This window comes from Candida pseudojiufengensis (genome assembly GCF_024610245.1).
Source record: "Candida pseudojiufengensis strain CBS 10847 chromosome Unknown scaffold3, whole genome shotgun sequence".
Lineage (NCBI taxonomy): Eukaryota > Fungi > Ascomycota > Pichiomycetes > Serinales > Debaryomycetaceae > Lodderomyces > Lodderomyces pseudojiufengensis.
The window spans coordinates 550,843-564,116 of NW_026261523.1; the positions used below are offsets into that span (position 1 = coordinate 550,843).

Sequence of the window (13,274 nt, forward strand, 5' to 3'; positions counted from 1 at the left end):
TGGGAGTTTTTTATAAATTTTTTAATTTTTTTTCTATTTTTTAATGATTTTTAAAATATAACTATAACAAACAAAATTAACAAAAAGACAAACAAAAATCCTGTAACTAAATTAAAAAATTAATTGAACTAAACATAAATTATTAAAATACCCATCCTCATATCATATTATTCCCTTTTTCTGTGTTTTAAATATATAAATATTCTTCCAATAATTGATCATTTTTGCTTTCATTTTCAAATTCATTCAAATTTAAATCAAAAGTTGTAGTATTTGAAGAAGTATTATTAGTCGATGATGATGATTCTTGTATTGCTTGATCAAATAAATCAAACGAATCTAATAAATCTTGAAATGGTGCTGCAGACCATAATTGACTTCAAAGCATGAATTTTAAAGATTTTATATTGTTAAATTTTCTAAAAGAATAGTTTGAAAGATAGTTACTTCAATGCTATAAATCAAGACAAAAAGATTCACATATTACAAAAAAAGACGAAAAGATACCCTTTTTGGGGTATATTAATTTCAATGAATAAACCAACATGGCTTAAAAAAAAAAATTTCATCCAAATTAACATACCAGGATATCTTCCATCAAGTTTTCGCAACAAATCGTATAGTGAATTTTTTGATATTCTTGACAAGCAGAGAACTATCAATTTTATCTTTTTTAAATTTTTCAATATTAAAAATTTTAAAAAAACTTCCTTGTAAATCAAATGACAAAATTACTGCTGAATTTTGCCCCGTTTCAAAAATTGATAAATTAGAATCCATACGATTTAATGATTGTGATTTTGGTGATGATGATGAACTTGAGTTATTATTTTCTTCATCTTCTTCAAATCTTGGTGAATTTGATAATGAATCTGATGATTGTGATAAAGGAGATTTAATAATTTGATCTATAGGTATTATTGTTTCTTCTTGTTGTTGTTGTGGGATTTCTTGTAAATGTTTAGATGGTTGGAAATTAGATAATGTAAAATCATTTGATTCAGGTGAATGAATACTAATTGGAGATAAATAATTAAAAAAAGTTGAACTTTCTTCTTGTTTAATTTTTAAATCTTCTGATTCTTCAATTTTAATATCAATTGATGAAGGTGTGGATGATGTAGTAGAATTTTTTCTATTATTCATTTTTCTTTTTTTACTTGGTGGTTCTGATACAACAGTTTCTTGTTTAACTTGTTGTTTTTTAATTGGTTCTTCATCTACATTGTCATCTTCTTCTTCCTCTTCTTCATCATCATCTTCTAAATTATTATTACTTGAATTTTTTCTTCTTCTTGAACTAACCAAATTACTATAAATATTTTCTTTTAATTTAGAAACATCTTCTAATCCCAATAATTTGATTTGTTCCATTTTTTCTTCATCATTACCTTCTAATTTTGAATGATATCCTTCTTGTAATTTTTTTAAATTTTCTTCCAATTTAACAACATAAATTTCTAAAAATTCAACATGTCTTCTTTTTTTTTCTCTTGATGCATGAGCAGCTCTTCTATTTCTTAATATTCTTTCTATTTTACGTTGTTCTTTTTCTTCTTGAGTTTTAGCTCTTTTTCTTGGTGGTAAAGTTGATTTAAAAGTAGATGGATCAATATCTAATGTATTGTTGTTGGTTGTGGGAGTGTTGAACGTATTAGTCGATAAATTAATTGATGATGTATCTACTTCCATATTGTAATGAGTAGTAAGGAGGTACTGTTTGAATTAAGTTGGTTGTAAAAAGTTAGTTTGTTAACAATATGAAATTATCAGAAATTTGTAAAGGTATTCGTTGTCTTTTTTATATTTTTTTTACTTACTTATTAAAGTATGGTAGTGTACTAATCAATATTATATTAATAAATTATTATATTAATAATTAATTTTGTGTTTTATAATAAATTGAAATTTTGCCACTATAATTAAAAGGCTATGATTTTAACATTAGATAACTCAACACTTAAAAATAGGAAGAGGGGGAAGTTGATAATTTCAATGATTAAGAAGTTAACCAACTAAGAAATTCTAAAAATAAGTTTATTAATGGATATATCTAATCTACATTGGTATCTTTACCTTAAAGATTATTCATACTATTAAGATATCTATTTTGATATCTATAAAAGGGTTGCAATTACTTTGATTAAGTTTAATAGAATTATCAATTACACTACTTCCATTTTTGAAGTATTAAGTAGTAATGCGATTCACGCAATATTTAAAAATAGAAATTAATAATAGTTTACAATCGTATTGATGTTACAAGATTAGATTTCAATATCGTTAATAAACATAGAGAGATCTAATTATAGTCTCCTATTTCTAAGCATACGAGCGATGTTGGAAGGAGTAGAAAAAATCTATACCAAATTTATTTGTGCAATGTAAGTATTTAACATATTCTCTTGTAATTACTCAATTTGTATTTAATAATGTTTTCAATATTTGATACGCGAGAGAGTGTATATGCGTGTGAGAGAAATAGGGCGAATAATTTGAAAATTACGATTTCAATTTAGTGAGAATTTGGGTGTAAATCAATTTGTAAAAAAAATTACGAAACAATGTAATCGTTTGCACCCAATTTCATTCTAATTTAAACCCTTTAAAATACATAACAAATCTCCTTTCGATAATTTGATTTTAAATTAACGAATTTATCTTTAAGTTTTATTTCACTTAATTTGGATTTATTCATATATTCTTCAACCATTAAGCTATTTTTGCGCAAGGCTTGTTTTTATTTTTAAGGCTAAGAATGTTAGTTTTACGAAACTAAAATTGGTCAAAGCATACAGTACAACAAATCATAATAAAGAAACTTTAACTTTATTTACTAACCCACTTTACTAAAAATTCGTTTAACTTTATTAAAACTATAGAATTTTATAGAACGTTGTAGATTTGAATTTTCTTCATACGATTTTGGTTGGAGATAAAGCCATTTGGTCCATAGTATGTAGTTTAAAAATTTGAAACTTGTATTTAAATTACAATTGATTGCCTTGAATTGATATTGAACCTCAATACTTCATACAAAGTTGGTTAGCATAATATTAATGTACTTACCCTTCTTTAATTTGGTTACTCTCGCACGACATTTAGGCTGAAACATTTATTACTTAAGTTACATTTTCATCGTTGTTATTTCTGTAAGTTCAAATAGATACACAGTTCATTCAATATCAATCTCAATGAGAGAGACTACACAGATGTCACAGATACTTGGAAAGTTACAATTCATCAATCAAAACTTGTTTTAAAATTAGCAACCGGAGTTTCATCCGGAGTTAAACTAGACTTGATTCAAGTAGTATCGAGAATTAATTCAGAATTGGTCCAATTATTATGAGGGACAAGATTTGTTTTAGCAGAAATATTATTTGGATGTGATTTATATTCATGCTGGGTCTACTGTCAGTTCACCTGCTTTTTCAACCTCACATTTCGTCTCAAAGCCTAATAGTGTTTTAGCAGAAAAGAATTCTTTCACATTAGCACATGCTGCTGTTTGTTCACCAACTGCTTCTGCTGTCTCAAGATTAATGCCTAATATTATTTTTGTTTAAACTAGTTTATTTCATCGTGATGATTGTACCAAGTTTAGTGAAACTTCTGGTGAAACTTCTGTCGCTGGTTTTGAAAGGCGTATTTTATCAATACGTCGAACAATAATGATGAACTCGAAATGGTTCACAAAAGGTATCAACAAAATAAGCAGCTTGTTAGAAAAGTGAATTACTCGAAGAATGTTTCTCCTCGTATTTTGGTATAACGATCCCTGCCTATGGAGGGTGAAGACAAAGTTTTGGCTCATGCTTTATTTGATGAAGATCGGGATTTTGCATTCTTATCTGTTTATACCTGAAATAATTCTTCAATGTTTTTCAAATCCTGATCGAGTCCTGGTGATCGGCGGCTTTTTATATTATGGTCAGAATATTTAGGACATCGTTCGATCAAATCTTGAAAGTTTTTCAGTTGGTACCATGTAAATGGGTTTTTTTCTTCCTCAAACCAAATGGAGGTTCATGAACCTCATCCAGTTGCACGTTGTAATGTTCGAAATGAAAGAGTTAAATATCAAGAATCATTCTCATCCTGAGAGTCGTTTGAGAATGCAAAAAGGAAGTATTTTTCTACAATATACTAAAGTATTTGAAATTTTGTTAAAGCATTGGATGATAAAACACCTAGTGTACTTAAATGATGTGCAGTATTAAAGAGTTAAAAATTTTGATGATTGATTTCATTTTATTCTGTGATTATGTGACAATATGAAATTTTATAATATGTATAGACTTATAACGTTGGTAGTATATTTGATAATTAAATAATTGGGAATTTAATATATTACCAACGTTAAACATCTTGGATGATCCTCAAAACATGCTTAGCTGCCGTCATGTGTTTTAATTCACCAAACGCATGACTGCAGCAAGCATGTTTTGAAGTTTCAAAGAAAGCAACGTTCAAAATGGTGCACACAAGGGAAATTACTGTTTCAAAAATTATTGGTCTTAACCTCCTGTATTTCCGTTTCAAGACTTGGTTGATTGTGAATTAATTTTACAATCATCGTTATCTATCTATATACTATATATGAATGCGTTAATAAGAGTCAAGTATAGAATCTACAATTGAAAACAAGTCAATATAAATTTCTACGAGAGTGTGCTAAATTACTTCAATCTGTGGAAGAAGATTCGGTTAATTAATAATGTCAATGATTTGTCATATTAAAAGAATTTGTTTCAGAATTTCGAAAACAAAGTGCATTTGCTTGAATAAAAGAGAATTTTGATAGATTATTGGGTTAGAACTGAATATAAGTAAAAAGAATATGAACCAAAAGTTATGTTTATCTTGTTGATTAACTAGTTTCGATACAATTTTGTTACTTTCAATCAGCTCTTTGACAAATTTGGAATGATTCTAAAACAGTTTTCAATTCTTTTTGCAACAAAATTCTATAGGATTATCAGTATTAGTTTAACTTCACTCAATTTAATTTTGAAACCATTTAATGTTAGATCGTGCTCTATTTGTAAATGCAACAGCTTCTCAAACAAACAATATCATTTCATCAGGTTTACTACCAATCGATAGAATTTTAAAAATGGTTAGATAATTGATGAATGTTTATTTATTTTCATATATCCGCTAAAATCACAATGCGTAAATTCTAATTTTTTCGAACCCAATTACTTCACTATCTCATTTTTATTTTATATTTTTTCATAGAGTCATATTCTATGCACGTATAGATCAATATCAAATTTATTATACAAATTTCAAGTATAAGAAGTTAATAAACTGGTACGGTGTGAAAGCAAGGTCAACTCATTGGAAGAATTAACTATTGGCTAAGAAATATTCAATCCCAAACACCTGAAGTCTGTATTATGAAAAGAGTGCTATCAATTCAATCTCATGTAGTTCATGGATATGTTGGAGGAAAATCAGCAATTTTCCCATTACAATCCCAAGGATGGGATGTTGATTATATAAATTCAGTACATTTTTCAAATCATACTGGATATGGATCATTTGTTGGTAATAAATTAACTACCATGGATTTAAATTTAATTTTAGATCAATTAATTAATAAAATGCAAATTAAATATAATGCTATATTAAGTGGTTATATACCAAATTCTGATTTAATATCATGTTTAGGTTCATATATAAAAGAATTGAAAACAAGAGACCCCGAGATTTTTTATTTATTAGATCCTGTAATGGGAGATAATGATTATTTATATGTTGATAAATCATGTATTGAAGAATATAAAAAATTAATGATTGAAAAAATTGTGAATTTAATTACTCCAAATCAATTTGAAGTTGAATTAATAACAGGAATTAAAATTATTGATAAAACAACATTAAAAGAAGCTATTTCAAAACTACATAAAGAATTTAATATCCCATTAGTAGTTATAAGTTCAATAAAATCAGGTATATTAAATAATGATGATTCTTTTATATCATGTATTTTATCAGTTAATAATGAAATAAAATATTATAATATACCAATTATAAATTCTTATTTTACAGGAGTTGGAGATTTATTTAGTGCTTTATTATTAGATAAATGGTTTTTAAATTCAAATATAACTGATAACTTACAAAGATTAAGTAAATCAATAAATCAAGTATTAACAATTATGAACAAGACTCTTAATTTAACTCATAAAATGGGTTTAGAATTAGCTTCAAAAGAAGGTTTAAATGGTGATGTAAAAAATTTACAAGGTAAAATTAATGATGGTAAAACTATGAAATATTTTGAATTAAAAGTTATTCAATCGAAAGAATTCTTTAGTTATTCTGATGATGGAGAATTTGAGGAGTTGAGTTTGGATTAGTAGTAAGACTTGGAGAAGGGGAGTTTCAAAGGGACTTTAAAATACGTTGTATTAATGAAAGCTTTAGAAATAGAATAGACATATTAAATTATAGACTGATTTATTTATTTATAAAAAACAATTAGAAATGTATAATTAAATTAAAATGTAATAATATTTAATACAAATTTTATTTTTTATTTATTAAAGTATAGAGGAATAATATATAATTTTTGTGGAATTAAAATGGATATATAAATTGGATGAAAGATGCTCTTTGTATGTGGAGTATTTTCACTGATTTTGATGGTATAACGTCTTGTTGAATTGAATTAATTAAATTATTGTCTAAGATTAACCTCCCCAAGCTTTACCTAATTTTTGTTCTTTGAGGATTGAATTAGTTAGGATATACAGTTGTAGTTATAACTAATTTCTTTTATGAGGTCCATACATATTATCTTGTAAATATTGAAAAACACCATTTGATTCCATTCTTCTTAATAATTTAGCTAAAGGAGGTGAATAATAAGGATCAGTTAAAATATATTGTAAAAAATCTGAAATAATATGTCTTTCTTTTGCATAAATAAACCAAAAATTTAAATCAAGATATTTATTTAATATTCCATTATCATATAATGATTTTACAATGGGATCTAATAAATTTGATAAATTTTGTTTTTCTAAAATTTCTATAACTAATGGTGTTATTATTCCTGAATTATTTAATGCTATTATTATATCATTTATATTTGAATTTACTAAATTTGAATTTACAACTGTATTTATTGCATTATTTAAAAATTGATTTAATGATCCTGAATATTCATCTGTACCGTTGTTGTTGGAATCATCTCTTTTATTTCTTAAATCAATATATATGTCTCTACTTGGTCCTCCAAAAGAAACATTAAAATTTGGTTCTGCATCTGTAACATTAATTAATGGAGGTAATGGAGGAACATTAATTTCAGATTTATTAGTATCATTAGTATTTGCTTTTGATGTTGTATTAGCAATTAAATCAGCAATCCATGGTACTGTTAACGCATGACCTTCACCTAATCCTTTTATAAGCCAACCAATCCAAACATATTCAGGAGAACTTAATATTGAACCAACAAAATCGGAAAGTTTGGCATTATTTGTATCATTTTTAACTAATAATCCATCTAATGTTGAACTTATTATTCCAGAATTCATTATATCTTCCATAATCTCTGTTATATTTAAATTTATATTTAATTCATTTAAATTTAAAGTACTATTTTCCATTGATGAAGAATTTAATAAATAATTAAGATAACCAACTAAATTATTTACTTGATTTTCATCAGATGCTATATTTTCTAATAAATTTGGTAATAAACCAGATTGTCCTATTGATTTAAATATTGCAGTATATTGTTGAATTAATGCATTATCTGCTGTTTCATTATCTCTTTTATTAATATATATTTCTGAATCTTGTTGTGGATCTTGTGAATCTGAGGTAATCTCTAAATCTAATGCTTTTATTTCATCCAATATATAATTATAATCATTAAAATTAATACATTTAACTAACTGAGAACAAAATAGTATTGTTGTGGGTATTATTATTGAAAATTTCATTTCGTTGAGTTCTTGGTTGGTAGGGTCTAGTTATGGAGTATGTTATAGGGTTATATGTGCTTTTGATAAGTTGTATATGACGTGGATGAAGATGAAAATGAATTATGAGTAGTTTTGTTCTCCTTCAGGGTAATTTAAAAAGTAGGTCTATTCCCCTCTTGTAAAATGAATGTATAATAGGTTTGCTTAAAACAAAAACAAAAAAAGAATGAAGTTGATGAGTTAGGTGAATATGAAATGTGAAATGTAGATGATGATGTGAATGAATAATAATATTCTTAAAAAGTAAAATGAAGTTAAATGTAAGAAAAAGTGAGTTGGTTTAAAAAATTTCTGAAAATAATTTGAATATGAAAATGTTTTGATGTTTTGTAATTTTCTTTTTTTAAAAAATCAACTAATAAATTAAGAAATTACTCCATAAAGTTTTGTAGACTAAAAAAAGAAAAGTTAGATGGTCCTATTTTGTTTAATTATTTCTCTATTTTAATCACTTAATGAGTTCATTTGTCTGTACTAATTCTAGTGTGATAAAGTAGATCTTTTACTCCATATATTGTATATGTTTTAGATGTTTTACTATTTTAGGAAATTACACTAATAAAGAGTAAAGAAAAGAAATAATAGAAGGAAAAAAAATTGTTTCATTTTCCGCTGATAATTTTTTTAAAAGATTAGTTAATAAACTTAGCTAAGGCTATCAAAAGTATTGATAAGTGGGTTAATGTAAAGTAGATCTATGATTAGTTTAACTTTAATTGCTAATTGATGTAATTTTAGGTTAATGATATTAGAGATTGTTTGTATACGTTAAAATACAGAGTAAGTAGATTTTGATACAAAAGTACTGCATAGTGTGAGAGTATAGAACATGAGCCGCACAAGTTTGTTTTGTGACCTAATTCAGATTTTGGCACTTTTCCTGCATACGAAATATAATTTTACGAAAGACAGATCGAAAATTTCCTAAAATGGAATAGTAATATATCGATAATTATAACCAACTATGGTTATAAAATATTATTTAGTTAACTTTGAGATTCAAAATGAGGTACAGCCAAATATTATTATTATTTAGCAATTAAGAGATATTATCACTTGATAATACATTTTGACATTTACATTAAAAAATAGAAGATCAAAACTTTTAAATTATAATTTTTGAATTAACCACTTTTTCTTCTTTATTTACTTCACTTTCTTTCTTTCTTTTCTTATAATTACCTTCAAAAGAACTATATAAATTTATTATCATTCATTCAATTTTAACATACTTGTGATTACTTACTCAATAATCATCAACATTCTATTATTCACATTTGGACTACTCATTATTCATTAAACTATTCAATTGCATTTTATCATCTCAATTCAAAGGAACAATTTTATAATTTTTAAACTTCAACTATAACTTAACAAATCAATGTTTGCATTTCATATAATAACGTTATTAGTATGTTTTATAACATCACTAGTTAAATCATCACCAATATCATCTTCATCTTCACCAATTGAAGGTTCACAATTTGAAATTATACCAGAACTAGATTTTTTTGTTGAATCACAATTTAATGAATATGAAGTTGGATTATATTATGATGTAATGGATATTTTTAATAATTATAATTCCGAAGATTTAATTTATAAAAGAGATAATTCTACTAATGATGGTGGTATGCAATTAGATAATGATGCATTAAGTAACACAATAACCACCATAATAAGATCAGTTAATGATTCAGGTGTAATATGGGCTTTATTAGATGCGATTGCAGATCATCCAAGTAGAATTGATTATATAAGTAATTTAACTTCAACTTTATTAGAAGGTAGAAATATAACAATTGATGTTGGAGATTTATTAAGTGGTGAACCAGATCCAATATGGCAAAAAAATGTTAATTTAACTGCTATAATGAATGCTATTCAAGAAAGTGGTTTAGTTGATTCATTTTTAGATGGATTTTTATTAGATACTGTATTTAGACCAAGATTAGTTGATATAATTGATAGAGTTGTTTGGTCACAAAGAGATGCTTTATTATATATTTTTAATGTCCTTTTAGTTAAAAGAGGGTTTATTGATGAAGAAGATGTTAAAGATATTTTAAAAAGAGCAGATTCAGCAAATAATGGTACATTAAATACATTTTTAACAAATTCTATAGCAACAGTATTAGGTTCAGGAATATTTGGTCAAGTTGCAGGAGATTTATTAAATGCTTTGAATGATACTGAAGTTGCAGTTTATGTTGTTAAAAGATTTTTATCAAATGATGCTTATTTAAATATGACTGCAAGATTATTTAATAGTTTAACATCAGCAGGAGCAATTCATATATCATTTGAAAGTTTAAATGTTACAAATGTTTTAAATGATGCTTTAAGTGATCCAACAAGAATTTCTTTAATTGTTGGTTCTTTATTAAGTGGTGATTCAAGTTTAATAACTAATTATTTTGGTAGATATTCTGGAGCTATACAAGATATTTTAGCTCAATTAGAAGCAAAAGGATTATTTGCTAGATTAAATTCTTATATATGGGGTAATCCAAGTGCAACTACTTCAATTACTTTAGCTCCTTCTGCAACTTCAAATGCTAATAGAAACGCAATAACAACAACAACAACAAGTTCTTCTTCATTAACAACAAGAGTAGCTGATGCAAATTCAAATCAATCAAAATCAAATAATGCTGGAAGCTTACAATCAAATTATAAATTACAAGCACTAGTATTAATACCTTTTGGATTTTTATCAATGTTATTTATAATTTAAATTTGAACCAACGTCATACAACAACATATCATTTTCAATTCATTCAACCTCACTTATTCACGTAACATATTTAAAATCTTTTCGGTATCAATCACAGTTTAATCAAAGACAATATCAATTCATTTAAAAAGTTAGTAACACTATGATATTTGTAAATTAGTTTTATACATTTGTTTATATTTATACTTTTAATACCATATCAATGAATTACAATTCATTTGCATGAAATTGAATTAGAGACTCCACTTGTAGATTGGTTCTCTTAATGGAATGGTGTAGAAATGTGATAAGTGGCAATTGGTAGTTATAAAAATTAGCCATTTTCGATTATCTACAACTTGCAACCATTTTAGTTTTAAATTAGGTTTGAATTCGAACCAATTTAGTCTCCACTGATTTAATTAACGATTAATTCAACATCATGTTACTCAATTAAGAAGTCATGTCAAATGAAAACAACAGTGGAATTGATACTGGGGGTAACTCAAAGAGCACATCAAATGTTGTTGAAACATTGGCAAATCCATTCGAACCTACTGATCCGGTAGAAGTTATAGAAGATGAAATGGTCAATTCCAATTCCAACTCAAACTCAAACTCAGTTACCGAAACACTACTAAATCATTCAACTCCAAATCATATCACCAGGTCTAAATCAACTCCCAATACTCCAAAACAATTACGAATAATACAAAATACTTATAGAAGAATAAGTTTAGATGATAATGATTTATTAAAAAATCATAAAAATTATGATGATGAACATATAACAAATTTAAAAAAATTTCAAAAAACTATTTTAAAACCAGTTGCAAAATGGGCAATAACTCCAATAAATAAAATTCAAAAAAGTTATAATAATAAATTAATTGATGAAGAAAATAATAATGATAATTACCACATAGAATATTCTGTTTTTAGACCATTAATTACAACCAAGAGATTAGAAACTTCAAAAGATATATTAACTCATTGGAGAGATTCAGTTGAATTAACTACTCAAAAACCATTTGAATTTCCAGAAAATTATATAAATCAATTAAAATTTAACAAGATTGTAAAAAATATAAAAAATTTAATTGAAATTGATCATATTTATCCAGAAAGAAATTTAAATGGTTCATCAGGTAGTTATTTTGTATTTCAAAAAATTGAATTTGAAGGTATTATAAGTTATGAAAAAATTGGTATATTTAAACCAAAAAGTGAAGAACCTTATGGTCCTTTACTGCCAAAATGGATAAAATGGTTACATAGAACTTCTTTTCCTTGCTTTTTTGGTAGATCATGTTTAATTCCAAATTTAGGTTATATAAGTGAAGCAGCAACAAGTGAATTAGATCAATTATTACAATCTTATATTGTTCCTTTCACTGAAATTATTGAATTAAGATCTCCTACTTTTTATTATCCAATATGGGATAGATCAAAAAATGTTCAAAATTTACCTTTTAAGATTGGTTCATTACAATTATTTCTAAAAGGTTATAAAAATGCTGATTTATGGTTTAAAATTTATCCAATACCAACAAATTTAAATTTTTTACCTAAAAATTCAAATATTGAAGTTAACATCAATGAGCTAGAAATAAATTATAAATTTCAATGGAGTCAAAATTTAATGTTACAATTTCAAGAAGAAATTGAAAAAATGGTTATATTAGATTATCTTATTAGAAATACTGATAGAGGAGCAGATAATTGGATGATAAAAATAGAATGGGAAGAAATTAATCGTAATACTACTACTAAAACAATGAAACCCGTATTAAAAATTGGAGCAATTGATTCAGGTTTAGCATTTCCTTGGAAACATCCAAATGAATGGAGATCTTTTCCATATGGTTGGTTATTTTTACCATTATCAATAATTGGTCAACCTTTCACTACTAAAACAAGAAATCATTATTTACCTTTATTAACTTCAAAAATTTGGTGGGAAAATACAGTGATTAATTTAAAAAAAGTATTTATGAAAGATAAAGATTTTAAAGAAAGAATGTGGTTAAAACAATTAGCTGTTTTAAAAGGTCAAGCTTTTAATATTGTTGAAGTTTTAAAATTAGATTATGCTGGTCCATTAGAATTAACAAGAAGAGAAAGATTATTAGTATTTGATGATATTATGTATATTCCAGAAAATGAAAATGATAGAAATAAGACGGTGATGAATACATCAAATTATCAAAATGATATTACAAATGGTCAAATTTTAATTAATGAGAGGAGTGATGAAGTAAGTCAAAGTGATGATGAAGTAAATCAAAGGGTCAATGAAAGAACAACGTTATTACCTAAGAGCCAAGATCACCATCAACATCAAAATCATTTACAACAAATTGATGAAAATCAAGAATATGAATCTGGGTTTGAAAGAATGAATAAACAATTACCATCACCTGAAAGAAAAGGAAGAAAAGTTATAATGGAAAGAATAGTTAAAGAGCATTCAAACCCACCAGTATTTACATGGTGTTGAAAAAAAATTTTTAATACACACTGTTAATTACAGATTATAATCAAAGTTT

The 13,274-nt window shown here is 25.7% G+C and overlaps 5 protein-coding genes across 5 annotated transcripts; 3 read left to right on the forward strand and 2 right to left on the reverse strand. All coding sequences in view use genetic code 12, as the record gives it.

Moving 5' to 3' along the window:
* Positions 1-597: 597 nt before the first annotated feature.
* HAC1 (transcription factor) lies at positions 598-1,692 on the reverse strand (the record flags this gene model as incomplete). The annotated part of the gene is made up of 1 exon (XM_051760981.1): positions 598-1,692. The coding sequence occupies one exon, from the start codon at positions 1,690-1,692 to the stop codon at positions 598-600; it is 1,095 nt and encodes a 364-aa protein (XP_051616630.1).
* A 3,713-nt stretch (positions 1,693-5,405) lies between these two features.
* On the forward strand, positions 5,406-6,371 carry BUD16 (putative pyridoxal kinase; the record flags this gene model as incomplete). The annotated part of the gene is made up of 1 exon (XM_051760982.1): positions 5,406-6,371. One exon carries the CDS (start codon positions 5,406-5,408, stop codon positions 6,369-6,371), a length of 966 nt encoding a protein of 321 aa, XP_051616631.1.
* Positions 6,372-6,779: 408 nt separating this feature from the next.
* On the reverse strand, positions 6,780-7,967 carry KGF55_000687 (uncharacterized protein; the record flags this gene model as incomplete). Its single annotated transcript, XM_051760984.1, has 1 exon — positions 6,780-7,967. The coding sequence occupies one exon, from the start codon at positions 7,965-7,967 to the stop codon at positions 6,780-6,782; it is 1,188 nt and encodes a 395-aa protein (XP_051616632.1).
* Positions 7,968-9,390: 1,423 nt separating this feature from the next.
* Positions 9,391-10,746, forward strand: PGA45 (Pga45p; the record flags this gene model as incomplete). The annotated part of the gene is made up of 1 exon (XM_051760985.1): positions 9,391-10,746. One exon carries the CDS (start codon positions 9,391-9,393, stop codon positions 10,744-10,746), a length of 1,356 nt encoding a protein of 451 aa, XP_051616633.1.
* A 442-nt stretch (positions 10,747-11,188) lies between these two features.
* Positions 11,189-13,225, forward strand: KGF55_000689 (1-phosphatidylinositol 4-kinase; the record flags this gene model as incomplete). The annotated part of the gene is made up of 1 exon (XM_051760986.1): positions 11,189-13,225. One exon carries the CDS (start codon positions 11,189-11,191, stop codon positions 13,223-13,225), a length of 2,037 nt encoding a protein of 678 aa, XP_051616634.1.
* Positions 13,226-13,274: the final 49 nt, after the last annotated feature.